The sequence below is a fragment of the Camelina sativa genome, chromosome 6 (genome assembly GCF_000633955.1).
Source record: "Camelina sativa cultivar DH55 chromosome 6, Cs, whole genome shotgun sequence".
NCBI classification, from domain to species: domain Eukaryota; kingdom Viridiplantae; phylum Streptophyta; class Magnoliopsida; order Brassicales; family Brassicaceae; genus Camelina; species Camelina sativa.
This window is the reverse complement of record NC_025690.1, coordinates 19,831,674-19,852,295: the sequence shown is the minus strand read 5'-3', so window position 1 is coordinate 19,852,295 and position 20,622 is coordinate 19,831,674. Positions and strand designations below refer to the sequence as shown.

The following is a 20,622-nucleotide window of genomic DNA, read 5'->3' as shown; positions in this document are numbered from 1 at the left end:
AAAAAAAAAAAAAAAAAAAAAAAAAAAAAAAAAAAAAAAAAAAAAAAAAAAACACGTACATTTTATTTTGACGAGATGAAATAACGTGAAAATTGGGCTGACATTTATTAATTAAACCGGACAAGCCTTGGGACTTTTCAAGTTTTCTACTAGTTATTCATGAAAGTAGAGTGTTGTTTAAAAAATTGAAAAATAAATTATGAAAGTAGATTAACTGTATTTATATATCATTAGCGTACAGGTTATTTAGTGTTATCTGTTACACAAGCTACTGTCATCTAAAGTAGCTCTAACTTCTATATGTTTTAACTAACTTGATCTTACATTTTTGATTTTGGTATATAAAGAAGTCAATCAAATCGAATTTTAAGATACAAAAAAAAAAATGTCACTTATATCTCATTGCCAAAAAAAAAAAATTGGTTTGGGAAAGAATAAGAAAGTCCATTGTGTTGTTCGTGGACAAAAAAAAGTTCCTGTGGTTTCAATTTTCAAACGTGGCAAAAAAAAAATCAAACGGATTGAGAAAACACCCTAAAAGATCTCTGATGGGCCAACAATACAGGCCCATTAAACGACACATAATCATAGTTATGATGTCTCGTTGGCAGAAGAAAGTTACGATTCTGTGCAGTTGCCGACTCCTTCCTTGATCATTTCATCACCATCATCTGCTGTAAAGTTATATCGATTTTGGATTTTTGCTTTTTATTTGTATTGGTAAAATTGTTTCGGAAACAAAACCCCTTCGGCTGGATCGGTCGACTCTAAGAACCATGTTCAATTTCTGGTAATATCTCATTCAACTCCATGATCTGTTTCACTTTACTCATTGTCTCTTTGTGATTTACATATGCGATCTTTTGCTCTCTTTTACATCAGCTCAGATTATGATTGTTTTTGTCTAATCTTGATTATGATTGTTTTGGGGAATTGCGATTTCTATGTGTTTGTGATTGAATTTAAAAAAAAAACAGAAGTTACTAACTTTACTAATGCATACCGTTAATTATTCTCTAGACCCAAAGAGTTAAGTTTTATGGTTGTTTCGAACCTATCTAGAACAATCCTGATGCATAATCTTGTGAAAGCTTTGTTGCTGTGCTGGTCTCCTTTACAGTAATTTATGAGATGGTTACTCTAAAGATTAGTAGATTTGGGTATCTTCTAAGAGAAAGTATGTGGTAAATGTTTGAAAGAATCCTCATCTCTGTCCATGAAGTTGTGCTGGGTTTTCAAGTCTTTCGCAATGTTAGTATATTGAGTATTGGAACAATTTCAGGGTGTATTTTTAGATTTGTTTTTGTATTTTTGTTGTTTGTATTCAGGGGATCAAAAGAACAACAACAAGGGCAGTCTCATCCTTCTTTAGAAACATCTCCACAACCGTGGTATTCACCGTCTTTGGTCACCGGCCCTAGCTCATCCCGATCTCAAACATCAGGGCAGATTCCACCACATGTTTCACCAGGTGAAGCCGCCGGCATTATTTCGATTTTAAAAGACAAAAGGTTGGCTTTCAATTAATTTGCCTCTTTTGTGCATAATCTGTTAACATTTGTCTTGTGTCACACATTTTTTTTTTTTTGTATTCTTTAATTATGAACTTATGGCCTTTTAGGCTTGGAAGAGTTTAGGTTCGGTGGATTATATGATAGTTTTGTTGCTGAAAAGTCTCTGTGATTTTGCATTGTGTTGATGATTTACATATACTTTTCCGTATATTATGCTTACTCTTATTACTCATTTCTGATCTTCTTCAAATGGTTTTTTTGCTATAGTGTGGATGAGCTCAAGAACCTTCTGTCTGACAAGAATGCATATCAACAGTTTCTGTACTCGCTTGACCAGGTCGCTATTCAAAACAATGTAAGTCGAAAACATGAAGTGAAAATAATCATCTATTGTCTTCAAGAAATGAAACTTATCCACTATATATGCTTGTGCTTCTTTATATGTTCATTAGATCAGAGAAGAGCTTCGCAAAGAAACGTTACATCTAGCTAGTGAGTTCTTGTATCATGACTTATATTTAAACGCTATATTTAAACGATGAAAATCCTATTCATATCGCGAGATCTAAAACATTCATGCTAATATAACAGGAGAAAACTTGGAGAAGGAACCACAGATAGTGGAGCTCAGAAACCAAGTAAGTATATTGTTGATATTTGAGTGTGTAATATAGTGAGTACATATATATGAAACTTCTCAAGTTCTCACCATCTATAAAACCGTTTTCAACAGTGCAGAATAATCCGTACATCTGAGCTTGCAACTGCGCAAGAGAAGCTTAATGAGCTTGAGAATCAAAGAGAAGAGATCCTTAAATTCTACTCTCCTGGTTCTCTTCTTCATAGGCTTCAAGGTAAAGAAGTACTCTAGTTGCTGTTACATGTGTAACCAAAATTATTCACATTGGTTTTCTAAAACACAAGCCCGGTTTGTTTTAATGCAGATGCTATGAACAAGGTCGATGAAGAATCCGAGGAGCTGCAACATAAGTTTATGGAGAAGGATATTGACACAGCCGTATTTGTGCAGAAATACAAGAAGTTAAGAAGCAAGTATCATCAACGGGCTTTGACTCATCTCGCTGCTAAAACTTCATCATCTATCGGTTGAAACAAAACAATTAATGTTTTGGTGTTTTATGTGTATTAGTGTAAGTAAACAAAAATGGTTCAAAGTATAATATCTATATACGAGATCAATGTATCATTGGATTAAAGAATCATGTTATATGCTCTCTAAATCTGAGTCTTCAAATCTTTTTTTTTTATTATTATTGTTTCTTCCTCGGCTGGTGTGTGAAACATGGAGAGAGAGAATATGTGTTATGACATAGAAGAGCTTACACTACAACTTTAGAAACATTTTCACTAGAACTAAGTATGTTTAAAATACAGGATAATTCTGACAGATTACAACAAAATATACACAAAACTATTTTGGGAGGGTGACGTGGGAATGTAAACTTGAGGAAACTCACACCACAATTTACCCAAAGGCCTCCTTGACTCCTTCTTTGACGTGCCCTTTTGGATCACGACGACTAAGCGCGACTCACCCACAAGTCAATGTTTAATAATAAAGTAAACTAATACTAATAAGTATCTAACTCATTCATCGTGATTCATCATCTCATGTCGTTGTGAAATTATAACATTTGTTCTTCTTTCTTTTCGGCTAAGTTTCTGTCTCTCTAAAATCAGAACACTAGCTCTCACTCGACAAGCAACCAATATAAATAGTTCATCTTCTTACATTTATGCTTCGATTTTGTAACGTGAATATTCTAACAAGGTGCTCGTAGTCGTATCTAAAGAGATTTGCGTATATGAAAACTGATTTTTCTCCTAATAAATAATAGCCTAAATAAACAATTTGGTTGCTCCAAATTTTTTATACCTTTTACCGGTTACATCCGTTATTTAAGATAATTTCCCGGTTTACATGCACAATTTACTAATTTCATAATCAAGTAAAAGAGAAGAAACGATATACCAATCGTTAATTTATAAAATTGAACCAAAACCAAACTAAACCGAAATCAATATATATCTTTCCTTAAAGCTCTCCACTATCTCCGCTATTGAGAACGTCTCTCTCTCTATCTTTCTCTTTCTTCTCTGACAGTTCTTTTTGTTTTCCTGTCTCTCTCTCTCTCTCTCTCGCTCGCTCGCTCGATGCGAAGAATCGAGCACTTGTGTCGCTCTTTGTAAACTTTGTTTGTATCTTTATCGGGAATACAATCTCAACGAGCTACTTGAATGCGTATCTTTAGTCCCCTGATGTTGCTTCTCGCGGTGGTGGCGGTGGTTTTGGCTTTGGCCGTGACTGGATTCGCTACACCGCCGTTAATCTCAACGTTGGCGCAATACGCAGCTGGTAAAGTCAAGATTCTACCTTTAGAAAGGGCTTTTCCTCTAGACGAGCAAGTTGAGCTGAGTGAGTGATCGTGTCAGGCACGCGCGAATCTTACTCGGCGGAGGAGGTCGTCAGAGCTCCGTTGGCGGCGTTGTGGACTTCCCAGTTCAAGGCTCTTCTGATCCTTATCTCGTCGGGTATAATTTTCTTCATCTTTTTGGATTGTTCTTCTTTTTTTCTAATTTCTTGTTCTACCCAAACCAGAACTAAGAAAATGTCTTGCCTTTTATGTCATCATCGGTCTTTAGGTTGATCGTTTTCATCAGATTCTATGATGAAATTGAAAGATTTAGGGTTTTCAGAGTTTTTTTTATTTATGATGTTTTACTTTTTTATTTATGTTCCTTTAGACCTTTGCCTTTATCTTACCCCTGTGCTTTAGAAGGTTTTGAATTGAAAGACGAAGAAAGAAAAAAAGTAGAGTTTGAAATGCCATAATTACGGAGAAGATCTTATTAAGTTGTGGTCTCCTTTTCTTTGTTGCAGCTCCAAGACGACTATGTATGTCACATTTGCACACTATTTTATTGGAGTTCTAATGGGTTTTATCAGCTCTGTTTTTTTTTGTGTGTGTGTGGACAGTGGACAGATCTTTCTTTTATGTGATATGTGTATCTGTGTTTTTTTTTCTTGGTAGGCTTTATTTCACAAAGGTCAAATTAGGTTCTCCACCCACAGAGTTCAATGTTCAGATTGATACTGGAAGTGACATCTTGTGGGTTACTTGTAGTACTTGCAGTAATTGCCCTCACTCTAGTGGACTTGGAGTAAGTGTAGCTTTGTCTTAGTTTTTACTTACAAGTGAGATTAGCATCAGAGAAGTGTGAAAGGCTTATCCTTTCTCTTTTTTTCGAAATACATTTTCAGATCGACCTCCATTTCTTTGATGCTCCTGGTTCCTTGACTGCTGGCTCTGTTACTTGTTCAGATCCGATTTGTTCTTCAGTCTTTCAGACAACAGCTGCACAGTGTTCTGAGAATAACCAGTGTGGTTACTCCTTTCGCTATGGGGATGGAAGTGGGACTTCAGGTTTCTACATGACTGACACGTTCTATTTTGATGCGATTTTGGGAGAGTCTTTGGTTGCGAATTCATCTGCTCCCATTGTTTTCGGGTGAGAGCTTTAACTATCTAACATTAGCCAGCCCTTGTGTTTGCATGAAAGTGTATGGCAGATTAAAGGTCTTAAGCTTTCTAAGTGATTTTCTTGTATTTGCAACAGCTGTAGTACCTACCAATCTGGGGACTTGACAAAGTCAGACAAAGCAGTGGATGGAATATTTGGTTTCGGCAAGGGAAAGTTGTCAGTTGTTTCTCAGCTGTCTTCACGAGGGATTACACCCCCAGTGTTTTCTCATTGCTTGAAAGGAGATGGTAGTGGAGGTGGTGTCTTTGTCCTTGGCGAGATATTGGTCCCAGGAATCGTTTACAGTCCTCTTGTCCCGTCACAGTAAGCTCACTAACCTCTTCAAATTTTTCAGTTTTGGATTGTTTCTCTAATTGTGTATTATGCTGTCACAACCTGAAATTGTGTTAAGTCTTTGTGTTAGTCTAGTGCATGAGCTTTATATGTAGCGTAGGTGGTTTGTAGTGGATTATAGCTATGTCGTCAGCTCAGCAACATTCGTTGAGTTGGTTTTTTAGTGAGCTAGCAGGTATTAATCAAGTCTGTCGATGATGTGTAGTTCTTTGGTGAACTGAAATATTGAATAAAGGAGTGTACTGATTTCAATTCTAACAATCGCGATTAAATCAATTATTGGCTTTTTTGCTGCTTCCCAAATGGTTCTGAAATTGTTGTTGAGTGGCATGTGTTACTGATAAGAATCTGTCTCATCTTTTGATTATGTAATGCAGGCCTCACTATAACTTAAATTTGCTGAGCATTGGCGTGAATGGACAGATGCTGCCTATTGATGCAGCCGTGTTTGAAGCATCAAATACCCGTGGAACTATTGTTGATACAGGAACCACTTTGACATACCTGGTGAAAGAGGCTTATGATCCCTTTATTAATGCTGTAAGTTTGTGTATATTTTATGTGTTCTGCATGAGACTGTGAACTTTCACATCATGATGTTGTTGTTTTGTAACTGCAGATATCAAACAGCGTGTCACAGCTGGTAACACCGATCATTTCTAATGGAGAGCAGTGCTATTTGGTCTCGACTAGGTATGTCTCCTCATCTATAACAGCAACGTTCAAATCCTTTTCTCTCTAGATCAATGTTAAGAGGAGAGTTGTTTTGGTTCTGTGTGTTTGTGCAGCATAAGTGACGTGTTTCCTCCGGTTAGTTTCAACTTTGCTGGTGGTGCATCAATGATGTTAAGACCTCAGGACTACTTATTTCATTACGGTTTCTATGTAAGCTCTTCTGTTTGTTATATATATATATATATACATAAATAAAAGTAGTAAAACTAAAATAGTCTGCTTTTTTACATAACTTCTTCTGACTTGGTCTCTCCTATCTAACAGGATGGTGCGTCCATGTGGTGCATTGGTTTTAAGATAGCTCCGGAAGAACAAACCATTTTAGGAGGTCAGACACTGACTGAGCTTTAAAAACTAACGACTACCGCATCTTCTTGTTTCAACAGTGGTTATGTTATATCTGTACTGTTTTATATTTTGCAGATCTTGTACTTAAAGATAAAGTCTTTGTGTATGATCTTGCTCGGCAACGGATCGGATGGACAAACTATGATTGTAAGTATATACAATCACATAGTAATAGTCCTCGGTTATCTTCATCTGAACTTAGAGAACTTGTGTTTTGTTTTGACAGGTTCGATGTCTGTGAATGTATCGGTAACTTCAGGAAAGGATATCGTAAACTCAGGGCAACCATGCTTGAACATCTCAACAAGGAACTTACTCTTGAGATTCTTGTATAGCATGTTATTGACTCTACTTCTTTGTATTTTATTCTCCTTGACGTGAATTTATTATAGAGTTTTGTGTTAGAGTTAGTGTAGTCTGAATTTATTGAGTTTCTTTGATTCTTTTCACCAATTAGTGACTTTTTTTTAATAGTAGATAAAGTCACTCTTGTTAAGAAAATACAAAATAGAGTTACTAATTATGGCCTAATACTATAAATAAATATTGAAGAAAATTTCAGTATTATCCTAAAGTGTTGGGGTATAATTAAACGTTAATTAATAAGTCTATTAACGAAACGGCACGAGCGCGACGAAACGGCACTAGTTAGAACAAAACGCTACTGAAACGGAATATAAAAAGCTCAGGAGAGGAGAGGAGAGTGAGAGTAAGCGTAACGGCCTCGTTTTAATCTTGTCATCTTCTTTCTTTCTTTCTCATTCTCTCTCTCTCTCTTTCTCTTTCTCTTTCTCTCTTTCGTCGTTTAGTGCATTTGTGTTTCCTTGGAGGAATCAGGGCAAAAAATGGCGACTGTTCACGCTCCTTTTCCCGCCGCGGCGAATGCTTTTTCGGGATCGAGTTCTACGGTGCCGGCGTCGTTATACGTCGGAGACTTACACCCTAGCGTCACCGAAGGTACACTCTACAACGCGTTCGCCGAGTTCAAGAGTTTAACCTCTGTTCGTCTCTGTAAAGACGCCTCCACTGGTCGTTCGCTCTGTTATGGTTACGCTAACTTTCTCTCGCGTCAGGATGGTACTGTTCTTCCATCTCTTCGATTTCGTTTGAGATTTTTGTTTGACGATTTTTAGGTTTCCGGCGAGGCGTTTCGTTGTAGCATGTTTCGCATATTTATCGTTGTTTTTGCGCACTTAGATTCATAATCGCTGATGAATCTGTGTTTATTTTGGCCGATTTTTTCGGGAATATGTTGATGTCTTCTCCAATCTTCATAAATCTCCATGGATTAGTGATCTGGAAACGGAGCTTGTTCTTAGCCTGTGTTATTTTGGTGTAAATTTTTCACGCTTTTGATGTCTGACCTTTTCGTTCATTAGTGACATTTCCTTTGGTAACGCCTCACCGGAATAAGTTTTGCTTGGTTTATTGAGCATAGATGAAAACTAAATGCAACTTCGTGTTTCTGAAATGCTTGAATAAGAAGACATTGTTTGATAGCATTATTTACTTCACTTGTGCAGCTTACAATGCCATCGAGAAAAAGAATCACAGTATGTTGAATGGAAAAATGATTCGAGTCATGTGGTCAGTTCGAGAATCTGATGCTCGGAAAAATGGGGTTGGAAATGTCTTCGTTAAGGTAATAACTCAAACCATTAAGAGATTGGGATGACACTGTCAATGTTTGATACAAATGTGTTGGTGTCCTGTGTGTTTGATGGTGATAACGTTGTCATCTTTCTTTTTTTCTTTCAGAATCTGCCTGTATCAGTCAACAATGCGGGGTTGCAAGGTATGTTCAAGACATTTGGGAATATTGTGTCCTGTAAGATTGCAACATTTGAAGATGGAAATAGTCGGGGCTATGGTTTTGTTCAATTTGAGCAAGAAGATGCTGCACATGCTGCTATTGAGAAGTTGAACGGTACCATTGTCGCTGACAAGGAGATGTAAGACTTTCCTACTTAGTGGTTCTCTGATTTGTGTCTTTCGATATTGCTTAGAAAGTTAGGATGGGAGATCTGAATTCGACCATTATGTTTTATCAATGGCTTCCAAATCTGAATCTTTTGGGAAATTATATATGCAGCTATGTTGGCAAATTCATGAGAAAGACTGAACGAGTCAAACCTGAGGATAAGTACACAAATTTGTACATGAAGAATCTGGATACAAATGTCAGTGAGGTCTCTTTAAGGGAAAAGTTCTCAGAGTTTGGTAAAATTGTCAGCCTAGCAATTGCGAAGGATGAAAAAGGGTTATGTAAAGGATATGCATTTGTCAACTTCGAAAACCCAGAGGATGCAAGATGCGCAGCAGAAACAATGAATGGAACACAATATGGTCTGACGGAGTTGTTTCTTTTCTGAGATGATGAAACCGTCGTAGGTTTTGCCAAGTTATTTAACCCTTTGTTTCTTTTTGATAGGTTCAAAGAAATTGTATGTAGGAAGGGCACAGAAGAAGTCAGAACGGGAGCAACTGCTTAAGCAACAGTTTGAAGAGAAACGAAAAGAACAGAAGATGACTGCTAAGGTATTACCATAGATAAACGCCTTTGCTAGTCTGTTATGATATTAATCTGATATATGGCTGTTGTTAATTCTGAAATGAAGGTGTCAAACATATATGTAAAAAACATTAATGTTGATGTTACTGAGGAGGAGCTGAGAAAATACTTTAGTCAATGTGGCACAATCACTTCTGCAAAGCTAATGTGTGATGAGAAAGGAAAAAGCAAAGGGTTTGGATTTGTGTGCTTCTCAGCACCTGAAGAAGCTATTGATGCTGTGAAATTTTTTCATGGTAAGCCTCATGATCATGATGTGTTGGAACATCATGGATAAATGACATAGTTCTTAGCACATCTTATCATCTGATTATTTACTTGCGCCACAGGGCAAATGTTTCATGGGAAACCACTTTATGTGGCTATTGCTCAAAAGAAGGAAGAGAGGCAGATGCAATTACAGGTTCCATTTGGGAAAAGTTTGCCGGCAGCAGGAGGAAGCACTTCTTTACCTTCTGTCATACCAGGGACATACCCTTCAGTCTACTACACAAACACTCATCCGGGGATGGTCTATCCATCATACGCCCCAAATCTGATCAATTCATCATACCCTAACGTTCAAGTAGTCACATATCCTCCAGTGGTATATATCAATATCCTTATTATTTGTTGAAAGAATAGTCACTATGATAATTTTATAACACTAAGATCTGTGGTAGGTTGCTAATGCGCCAAGAAACAATAAGCAGAACAGAATCGAACAGTTGGATAGGAATGCTGTTTCGTATGTGCCCCATGTGTCTCAGTCTACTCAAATGCTTCCTTTGTCAAGAGATTCTTCGAACCAGCAGGTATTTGTCAAATACTATTTGTTTGTCTTATACCTTGTGAAAGATGGTTAAAATCAAGTTTTGTAAAACAGATGCAGCATAACAGATCCTATGGTCGTGGGAAAGATATGAAGAAATTAAACCAACAAAGACAGGCTGATACAATTGGGAGGGAAAAGCAAATGATCGGAGAGCTGCTCTACCCTCATGTGGAGAAACTCAAGGTTGGTGTGCTTGATTTTTAGTAGGGCTAGCATTGATTTAATGCTATACCCAGTGACCGTTCTTATCATTCTTTTGCAGCCCCAACTTGCTAAGAAAATTACAGGGATGCTTTTGGAAATGGACAAGCCGGAGTTGCTTATATTGCTGAACTCACCAGAAGACTTAGCTGGTAAGGTCCATGAAGCGGTTGAAGTGCTGAAGTCATCGAAGACAAATCTTTCCAGTCCAAACAGTCTTCGTTCTGATTACTTGGCGACTGGCGTTTTTGGCCTTTCGATTAATTGAAGGGCAAAATGGAAAAAAACCTAGTTTACCTTGGTTGCTGCTACACAAACTCTCGTAGGATTTTTTTGTTTGTTTTTTTTTTTTTTGGGTTTAGTTCGTGGATTGTTATTCTACTTTGCCTTTATTTTCTTGTGTGAAAAAATTTGCTTAAATGGTTTCAATAAATACGGTAATTGTGGAGAAATGGTGAAACATTTATCATGCATTTGTAAATCAAGGCTATTACACACTAGAACATGATCTTCTTGAATGAAATATGATTTCTTCCTCAGGTTCCACTGTCAAAGAATGTCGCCCGAAACATCTTTCCTCTGTTTTTGATTTTCCCTTCTCGTTTCCTTCAACCCATTTCTTCAGCTTCTTCATCAGCCTCTTCCTCCTCGAAGCTTCATGATGATGATGTTGATTATGAACCTCTTCATGATGAACATCTGCTGTTGTTAGGGCCTGAGCATCATCCCCTTGATTTTCCATTAGCTCTTGCAAATTTCGATGTGGTGGAGAAAACATATTTTCTCCATAATTGGTTCCATTTCTCACCACGTCGTGCCTTAAGCAAGCATTGCTCCATCTCAGATTAATCACTTCCTTCACTCCAATCGCATAAGCCTTCTTCAATTCCTCGTATTCTTCTAATAACCTTCTATAACTTTCTACACTCACCATCTTCACAAAAGCAAGGACCTGCTGATAAACATAAAACGAATAGAGTATTTTTATTTCAATCACAAAAATTATACTTACCTCTGTTTCCTCTGAAAATCTGCTGCAGATATCTTCCTTTTCCTCTTGCAACACATCAATGTTAGCTTTTAGGTCTTTAACTTCATCTTCCAGTTTCTTCACAACGTTATTCGTCGTTTCTAATTCATCAACACACTTTAAAAACTCTTTCTCCACGCCAATAAACCTCATGCTTTTCTCGTTTACGACGCGGTATAACTGCTTAGATCTTCTCCTGAGCTTCTTTGCTTTCCCCTCAAGCAACCCATTATCTGATCTCAACTCTTGGATCTCTCCCACAAGTTTGAGGTATACAATCACCAAATCTTGTCTCCTCTTGTGCTCTTCCTCCATCGCCAAAACTTCCTTACGGAAGAAATTTAATTGAGATTTCTCAAGACTCAACATGCTTTTATGCTCCATAAGCATTACTTCTTGATCTTTCAAATTACAATACTGTTCGAAACGTAACTCCATCTCGTATCCTTTCTTCTGAAGCTCCTCGAATTTGGATTTTAAACTGAGAATCTCTTGCTTATCGTGATCAAGGCTCTCTGTTTCTTCTTCTTCGTTGTTTCTTCCTCCAGGTGATGAAGAGAACTCCGGATTGCTTGCAGGTGAAGTTACCTCATTATCTTCTTTCCTAAACACAAACCTTGCTAAAATCAAACCAGTCGCTGATATAACAACAGCAACACAAACTCTCAGAATCGCTGGTTTCATAGCTCCTCCTCCTTCTCTTGGACCTGAACCATCCATTAGTCTCCTCCTCTCTATCTTTCAACTCCAATGACTTTTTTTCGGTTTATATGATCGAAACACAGATTACAGAATTGATTGATGAATCTTTAGGAGGGTTTGATCAAATTTAAATGGTTTATACGAATCATGGTCTTTCAAGAAAAAAATAGTTTTCTACTCCTCTTTTATTGTGGAGGAAACATGTCTTGTAAGATTATTCGTTTCCTTGGTGTGTGCTTTTTTCTAATTGAGTTTTAAATAAGAAAGTTAATTGAGATCGGTTGCTTTTTGACCATTGCTTTTGCTTGCTTACTCGTTTGGGGATCGGATTCTCCACTTACACGACACACGTGTGTACTCACACTCACACGTACCTACATCTACATGTTATGTTATGCATGTCTGCTAGGAGCCTAGGAGGTCCTGTTGTTATGGTTAATCAAATCGAAACCTAGATATCAACATCTGCATCATAAACTTGAACTGATCAACTATATGATTTGACTTGATCTTACTAGAATATTTCGTAAAAGGAGTCAGTCCTCATGTGATTGTGTAAATCATGTGGGAAACGTGACCGATTTGGATGATTGGGATCAAATGCGCGTCACAATGTTCTCGGAAAAATAATACTAATTAATAAACGAATGATGTATACCTAATTTAAAATATAAACTATTCTATGTGACAACATGCATGATTAACGTGATAACTGTGTTGACAGAAAACAGTTAATTAAGATGTTTAACAGCAAAAAGAAAAGGTGAAATATTCGGTTAAGATCAATAAAGTATATACATTACATGTGCTAACTTGAATCAAGTAGTGAAAAATAGAGAAAATTTTGAAATCAAATCCAACCTAAGCGGATGAGAGAACTTATTGTATCCTTCCGAGAACCGTCAAAATGGTATTGATAACTGACTTGATATCAATGTTCGGATCTATCCAATGATTAAACTTGTGTCCTTGTTTATCTATACCAAATGCTTATTTCCAAGTTATTTGCATCAGTAATTTTGATGGTTGGAATAAGATCGATAGATACCGTAAAAAAATTGTAATGAAATGCAAATTTTTCAAATTTTTTACCTAAAACCCTTTCTGATTTGTACTCTTTCGCAAATCCGCAAAAATTCCAATAGTTGACCGATATATCATATATGATTTGTTTCTTCCATAGTTTAAAGATGAGATTTTTAAAAGCTTAATATTTCTCTTACCAGAGGAGACTATTCCATTATTTTTATTGTACTACAATTTGTTATCTATAAAAATACAAAAATCATACACGTTATATATTAACTACGTACCAAATTCTGTAATTTAGTAATCACGAACCATATTTTCTACACGCTACATTATCGAAATGTTGTGTTCGAGAACACATGCTTATGCCTTAATTACGAAGTCATGTCCATGAACACTCAAGATCCATGCATGAAAACTCCACGTGTCATAGTACATTCGTAGGAGATAAAACGAAGTAAATGATACGTGGCAGCTGTTGCGTCCGCCTATCTACCACGTGGATGTCTAAACAGAAGTAGAGCATTACTATAAGAAGAAACAAAAGCAGCTCAACTGATACCACAATAATTAGAAAAGAGATTCTTAAATTTTCAAGTAACCGAGCGAGAGAAGCAATGGCATCAGACAAACAAAAGGCGGAGAGAGCCGAGGTTGCGGCGAGGCTAGCGGCTGAGGACTTGCATGACATCAACAAAGATAGTGGTGGGGACGTCACGATGTATAAGGTGACAAAGAGAACAATCGAACATCCGCCGGAGCAAGAGAGGCCTGGGGTGATAGGATCGGTGTTCAGGGCTGTACAAGGAACGTATGAGCACGCGAGAGACGCAGTAGTTGGAAAAACCAACGATGCGGCTGAGGCTACGAAAGAAGGAGCTCAGATAGCCTCAGCGAAAGCTGCTGAAACGAAGGACGCAACCGTAGAGAAAGCAAGAGATACTGCGGGTTATACGGCAGAGAAGATGGGTGAATATAAAGACTATACAGTTGATAAGGCGGCAGAAGCTAAAAATAAGACCGCGGAGAAGGCGAAGGAGACCGCTAATTATACCGCTGATAAAGCGGTGGAAGCAAAGAATATGACCGCGAATAAGATGGGTGAATACAAGGACTACACAGTGGATAAAGCTGTAGAAGCAAAGGACAAAACAGCAGAGAAAGCAAAGGAGACGGCTAATTATACGGCGGATAAGGCTAAAGAAGCCAAGGACAAGACGGCGGAGAAGATAGGTGAGTATAAGGATTACACGGTGGAAAAGGCCGTGGAAGCTAAGGATTACACCGCGGAGAAGGCAATTGAAGCAAAGGATAAGACGGCAGAGAAGACCGGAGAGTATAAGGACTACACAGTGGAGAAGGCGACGGAGGGAAAAGATGTTGGGGTGAGTAAGCTTGCGGAGTTCAAGGATAGTGCGGTTGATACGGCTAAGTGAGCTATGGGTTTCTTGTCGGGGAAGACAGAAGAGGCTAAAGAAACAGCTGTGGAGACGAAAGACATTGCAAAGGTAGTCTCCTGGAACGTTATTTTCATGTGGAATGTAGAGTATATGTGATATGTACATGTCGAATGGTTGGTGTAATGTAAAATTGTTTGATGACATAGGAAAACATGGAGAAAGCTGGAGAAGCAACGAGACAAAAGATGGAAGAGATGAGATTGGAAGGTAAAGAACTCAAAAATGAAGCTGGAGCTAAAGCCCACGAGGCCTCTCAAAAGACTAGGGAGAGTACTGAGTCAGCAGCTGAAAAAGCCCAACAGACCAAAGATTTTGCGGCCGTAAGGTAACAAAAAAAAAAGCTATGTTCGTGATATATTTTCATGTTTTTGAGGTTTGAAGGTAACGGCTAAAACGTTTTGTTTTGATGTGATTAAATCATATATAGGGGAAATGAAGCGAAGGGGACAATATTTGGAGCATTAGGGAATGTGACGGAAGCCATAAAGAGCAAGTTGACAATGCCATCAGATATAGTGGAGGAGACACGCGCTGCCCGTGATCATGGAGGGATGGGTAGGACGGTGGTTGAAGTCAAGGTCGAAGATACAAAGCCGGGTAAGGTGGCAACTTCACTCAAGGCGTCGGATCAAATGACTAGTCAAACATTCAACGACGTTGGACGTATGGATGAAGAGGCTCGGAAAGATAAGGGAAAGCTGTGAAAGATTAGAAAAACATAAATGTCTTTTGGACCTTTTTGTGTTGGATGGATCTGTCTGTTATTGGGCTTGTAGGCAGATAACGTTTTCTGATAATTTCTTAGTTTGTATTCTTGTACTCTTTTCTATTTATGCAACTTTTGAAAACTAGTTCTAATTTCTCTCTAACTTATAATCTTGGCACTTGGCAGTGTGACTTCCATACGGTTTATGATACTGTGACTAATCATAACCCGCCACTGCGAGACTGAAGTACAATTTATTTTGGTAATCAATCCTTATAGGCGTACGTGTTTTTAGTTCAGTAATATTACTAGGGATAAAGTTAAAAAAAAAACAGTGTTTGTGTATATTTGTTTGATAATGTGCTTTGATCAAAAACTAGTCGGTTGGAAGAAAAAAAAAATTGATCGAACGAGTAACGTTAATTATGTGATTTGATACCGTCGAAGTGAGATATTTTGGTTCGGACGAATTACCGTCATGGATTTATTGATTGGCGTAGCATAAGAGGACATATGGGAAACAATGAAGTAAAGGAAGTAAAGGTTGTCTTGTTCCTGGAGGAGAACAAACCACCACATGGGTTCGATTAGTCTCTCCTTGGATATTCTTGTGGATCAAACGGTTCCAATCACTGACATGGCTTGCTTGTTTCTTGTTTCTGTGCCATCTTAGTTTTGCAACTTACCAAGTTCTGATACAAATTCACACGTTTAATATTGGTCAATATTGCATTAATTGAAACTTCACATATAATATTTAATTTGATTATACACTACCGAATTAATATTATGGGAATGTAAAGTGGTTGATCAATCAAAGACTCGGTTCTAAGTCAGTGAACCAAATGATATTAGATCTTTTTACAGCAAAATAGCTGGTTAGAAAGACAAGACTTTTTGTTTGTTTGTTTGTCTGGTCCACTAAGGGATGCCACAAGAACTCTACAAAGGAAACGTCGAATCCAGTGAAAATTTGACGGGAGAGGATAGCCGAGAGGTGGTGGAACCTCTATCCCAAATGTCAAACAAAAAAGAAATTAAACTTAAAATGATACTTATATTTTTTCTGGCCGTTTAATCACGGATAATATCTTTATTGTTCAGGAAATGTTTCATGGTTTGAATACAAATCCTCGCTATAAATCAGAGTTTTTGGCTTTCAAGACGGATATGAGCAAAACCTACGACTGGGTGGAATGGAATTTTCTAGAAGCAGTAATGATTAAGTTGGGGTTTGATAGAAAATGGATATCATGGATTATGTGGTGTGTTTCCTCAATTTCATATCAAATCCTTCTTAACGGACAACCTCAAGGTTCTATTAAGCCTCAAAGGGGTTTACGTCAGGGGGATCCTTTGTCTCCTTACTTGTTTATAATTTGCACGGAGGTTTTAATCGCCAATATTAAAAAAGGTTGAACGAGAGAATAGAATCTCAGGTATCAAGTTAGCTTGGGAGTGTCCCACTATTTCACACTTGTTGTTTGCAGATGATAGCTTGTTCTTCTGTAAAGCAGAGACGGCTGAATGCACTACGGTTATGGAAATTATAGGAGACTATGGGAAAGCGTCGGGACAAGAGATTAATCTAGAAAAATCCTCCATCATGTTTGGCAAGAAAGTCCCGCCTGATATACGGACTCAGCTAAAATCTGTAATGGGTATCTTAAAAGAAGGTGGCATGGGTTCATATTTGGGTATTCCAGAAAATCTTCAGGGTTCGAGGACCAAGGTCTTCAGCTATGTCAATGAGCGTTTGGATGATCGAGTAAATGGTTGGTCTGCAAAGTATTTATCGAAAGGTGGTAAGGAAGTTATGATTAAATCGGTAGCGTTGGCTCTTTCAGCTCATGTGATGTCTTGTTACAAATTACCGCAGGAGCTAACGTCTAAATTAACGAGTGCTATCTCAAATTTTTGGTGGAAATCTAATGATAAGGCACGGGGTATGCATTGGGTGGCATGAGATAAAGTCTGTAAGGATAAGTGTGATGGAGGATTGGGTTTCCGCACTTTGGAACAATTTAATGACGCAATGCTGGCTAAGCAGTATTGGCGGTTAATTCATTATCCGAATTCCCTGATGGCTCGGGTTCGAGAGGTAGATATTTTCGGAACAAACATCCTTTACAGGCCATGAAGCCATATTCTCCTTCTTTTGCTTGGAGAAGTATTTACTCTACAAAGGATTTGGTCGAACACGGATCCAGATGGGCGATAGGCTCGGGCTGCCAGGTTTCGGTATGGTGAGATCCTTGGATACCGGATTCTCAGCCAAGACTAGCTAATGGTCGAGGGAGATTGCTACATCCCAATCTAATGGTTAATCATTTAATAAACCCAATTACTAAGGAGTGGCATATGCCAATCCTGGAAGAGTTTATGAACCCGGAGGATATACAGATTATTCAATCTATGGAGGTCAGTAAAATCTTTAAACCCGATAGATTGATCTGGCACTATACTAAGTCAGGAAAATATTCGGTCAAATCGGGTTATCGGCTCGCACGTGAATTAATTAAAGAGGTTGAATATGGGCCGACGTGTACGGCCCTTAGGGCACATGCATGGAAACTTGAGATTCCCACAAAGGTCCAACATTTTTTCTGGCAGGTTGCCTCCGGTTCCCTCCCTGTGATGGAACGTCTTGCTCAGCGGGGTGTCCGGTGTGATACTTTATGCAAACGCTGTGGTTCGGAGGTGGAGACCATAAATCATGCANCCGATAGATTGATCTGGCACTATACTAAGTCAGGAAAATATTCGGTCAAATCGGGTTATCGGCTCGCACGTGAATTAATTAAAGAGGTTGAATATGGGCCGACGTGTACGGCCCTTAGGGCACATGCATGGAAACTTGAGATTCCCACAAAGGTCCAACATTTTTTTTGGTAGGTTGCATCCGGTTCCCTCCCTGTGATGGAACGTCTTGCTCAGCGGGGTGTCCGGTGTGATACTTTATGCAAACGCTGTGGTTCGGAGGTGAAGACCATAAATCATGCACTTTTTGAGTGCTCTCATTCGCGGCGGATTTGGGATTTATTTCCGGGTGACATATGTTCCGGGGACTTTCCTTATGGCTCGATCTACTTGAATCTAGATTTTCTATTCTGGCGAGCGCCATCCCAGTTGAACGTTTCGGATATAAGCCTTCGCTTACCATGGCTTGTCTGGTTAATTTGGAAGGACAAGAATAAAAAAGTTTTCCAAAGACTTACGGCAGAGCCTATTGACGTTATCAATCATGCAGCTAATGATAGAGTGTTATGGGAAGAGGCCAAGTCCTCTTATTCGGACTCCATAGAGCCTTTGCCTGTGAGGTTCGGGTTCCTTCTCCTCGGTGTCAGGTCGATGGATCTTGGAAGGCCTCTGATCCTTTAGTGGGTCTAGGATGGTGGTTTTGTAACAGTGAGGATATCACTCTGCTATTAGGAGCACGGAGTCTGCGACGTAGTCCTACCCGCTACATTCGGAGGCACAAGCGTTGATTTGGGCGATGGAATCCCTTCTGGCGGCAGGTGTTGATTGTCAAAGTTTCGAGACGGATTGTGCAGAATTAGTGGCGATAGTGCAATCTCCTGATGAATGACCCGCCTTCTCTAACCTGTTGGATGAATTCTGCTGACTTCGATCCTCTTTTCCGGCTTTCATGCTTTTACGGATCCCGTGGTCGTCAAATGTTCGGGCCGACTGTTTTGCTCGTTCTTCACGATCTTTATCTTTTGAAACTTCATTCGTAAACTCTTTCCCTCTGGTTTAGGCAACCAATATTAAGATTATTTTCTAATTTAATGTTTAGTTGACAAAAAAAATAATAATCTTTTTCCAATCATTTTTATTTACTATTTTCCAACGTATTTGGGTAATATCAATATGGTTACACAATCCTACACGTACGATTCTATGTAATTTTATGGTTTGGCGATTGACGACCTAGTTCACCACCCTAATAGTTTATTTAATTATTTTGCTATATCTTGGTATGCTATTTTTGTAAAGTTCGTAATATGCCATAACCCATAACTTGTTTAGTATAGTGAGCAGTGAGCACTAATTTGATGGTTCTCGCTAGAGCTTTTTATTTATTTATTTTTTAACTTCTTATTGATTCCATAAAAAAGACAAATTATCTGTAGTTATCTAATATCTTTCTTTTTTTTGAACAAATCTAATATCTATGGATTAAAAAATTAGATTAATAAAGAGGCTTATAATCTTTTTTTTTTCTTTCATAAGCATCAAAAATGTTAGATAAGTTTTTTTTTTCTTATAGTATCTGACTATCTTCTATGGAAAATATTTACGAGCCCTGGTCTGGTCTGGTCGGGTGGTCATATTGATTTCAAATATCCGGATTTATACAATCGTAGCTTTCAAAAAAAAAAAAATGTTTGCAATATCGTAAAAAAATATTAAAAAAAAAAATCTGAAGAGATTTAATTAAATATCGTCCGCTATTCAGATAAGGCTATCAATCATATAGGCTAACGTTTAAGGAATAATATTTTCTCACGTTGAAGAAAATTAAATTTATTCAATGTTCGTTGTTGTCTTTATTTCCTAATAATTTGAAAAATTATCTCCTTTTATTTCAATGTTTTCGCATTTTACTTATGGACTAGAACAAGCCAAAGATTACAGCCTCAAAAAAAAAATGTTGAATAAAAGAAATCAAATACGAATTTTCCAAAAACAGAAAAAAAAAAAAAACAAAATCATGCCACGTGTAAAACATTCAATAAAAGGTAGTATCGTAATAGTATACGCAAGAGCACAGATGATTATATAATAAAAACAATCATCATCTCTATCTTTCTCCGTCGTCACCTCTCCTCCTCCGACTCTGTTTTTTTTTATAAGACGTATCTCTCTTTCTGCTTCACCACAGACCAGACCAGACCAGAGACAACAAACATACCCCAAAAAAAAAAAAGCTTTATTTTTCATTTTTGGTGTTTTTTTTTCTCGTTGAGGGGTTTTGTAAATTAGAGAATTGTTATGGGATTGTGGAATGGGAAAGGCACCGGTGGATTTATCCTCTACCTTCTCGTAGGTTTCGCCGTCGCCGTCTTCTCTGTTTCTTACGTCGGAGACACATCAAACCCTCATCTTCTCTCTTCCTCCTCTTCTCCTCTCTCTGCCACCGAGAGAGTTTGGCCGGTAAAAAATTAAAGTTTCTTCCTTTTTTTTCTGAATATTTCCTTCCTCGTTAACTTCGTCATTAAAAGTTATCATTTTTGAATTGAAAATTACTTAATCCGATTTGGTAATTAACAAACGTGCCTTTGACTTTAAAAAAAAATAAAAAAACCTTTTTAACCCAAAAAAGCTTGTTAAAAAGATAGAAAAGAAAATGGATTTTTGACTTTTTTTTTTTTGTATGAAATTGTGTGAAAGTAGGATTTGAAGTTCAGCTGGAAACTAGTTTTGGCTACTGTGATAGCGTTTTTAGGATCTGCTTGTGGCACTGTTGGTGGTGTTGGAGGCGGTGGTATATTCGTTCCTATGCTCACTCTTATTCTTGGATTCGACACTAAATCCGCAGCTGCTATCTCCAAATGTAACGAATCTTTCAATCATTTTGTTTCTGTTTTTTTTTTTTTTTTTTTTTTTT

General features: G+C 37.8%; 4 protein-coding genes and 2 pseudogenes across 5 annotated transcripts in view; 5 read left to right on the top strand and 1 right to left on the bottom strand.

Annotated features, from left to right (window-relative positions):
* LOC104792445 (vacuolar protein-sorting-associated protein 37 homolog 2) lies at positions 608–2,782 on the top strand. 2 transcript variants are annotated; one of them, XM_010518589.2, is made up of 7 exons: positions 685–790; positions 1,329–1,511; positions 1,782–1,869; positions 1,967–2,006; positions 2,106–2,152; positions 2,248–2,368; positions 2,459–2,782. In XM_010518589.2, the coding sequence occupies exons 1-7, from the start codon at positions 777–779 to the stop codon at positions 2,623–2,625; spliced, it is 660 nt and encodes a 219-aa protein (XP_010516891.1). In that variant the 5' UTR covers positions 685–776; the 3' UTR covers positions 2,626–2,782. The 2 variants fall into 2 exon arrangements, with proteins under 2 accessions (XP_019102498.1, XP_010516891.1); XM_019246953.1 differs by lacking the exon at positions 2,459–2,782 and having other exon boundaries at positions 608–790; positions 2,253–2,314.
* LOC104792444 lies at positions 3,613–6,936 on the top strand (annotated as a pseudogene).
* On the top strand, positions 7,199–10,408 carry LOC104792443 (polyadenylate-binding protein 7-like). Its single transcript, XM_010518588.1, has 10 exons — positions 7,199–7,571; positions 8,018–8,136; positions 8,253–8,446; positions 8,587–8,840; positions 8,926–9,032; positions 9,113–9,302; positions 9,396–9,652; positions 9,729–9,860; positions 9,932–10,063; positions 10,143–10,408. The coding sequence occupies exons 1-10, from the start codon at positions 7,340–7,342 to the stop codon at positions 10,347–10,349; spliced, it is 1,824 nt and encodes a 607-aa protein (XP_010516890.1). The 5' UTR covers positions 7,199–7,339; the 3' UTR covers positions 10,350–10,408.
* LOC104792442 (protein CHUP1, chloroplastic-like) lies at positions 10,486–12,033 on the bottom strand. Its single transcript, XM_010518587.1, has 2 exons — positions 11,094–12,033; positions 10,486–11,015 (listed from the first exon to the last, which is right to left on the bottom strand). The coding sequence occupies exons 1-2, from the start codon at positions 11,829–11,831 to the stop codon at positions 10,572–10,574; spliced, it is 1,182 nt and encodes a 393-aa protein (XP_010516889.1). The 5' UTR covers positions 11,832–12,033; the 3' UTR covers positions 10,486–10,571.
* Positions 13,409–15,162, top strand: LOC104792441 (annotated as a pseudogene).
* The window catches only part of LOC104792440, a 3,161-nt gene continuing 2,355 nt past the window's right edge, over positions 19,817–20,622 (top strand). Inside the window, exons 1-2 of the mRNA XM_010518585.2 lie at positions 19,817–20,168; positions 20,409–20,606. Coding sequence (XP_010516887.1) covers positions 20,007–20,168; positions 20,409–20,606 — 360 coding nt within the window. The 5' untranslated portion in view covers positions 19,817–20,006. The remainder of the gene's footprint in view (positions 20,169–20,408; positions 20,607–20,622) is intronic.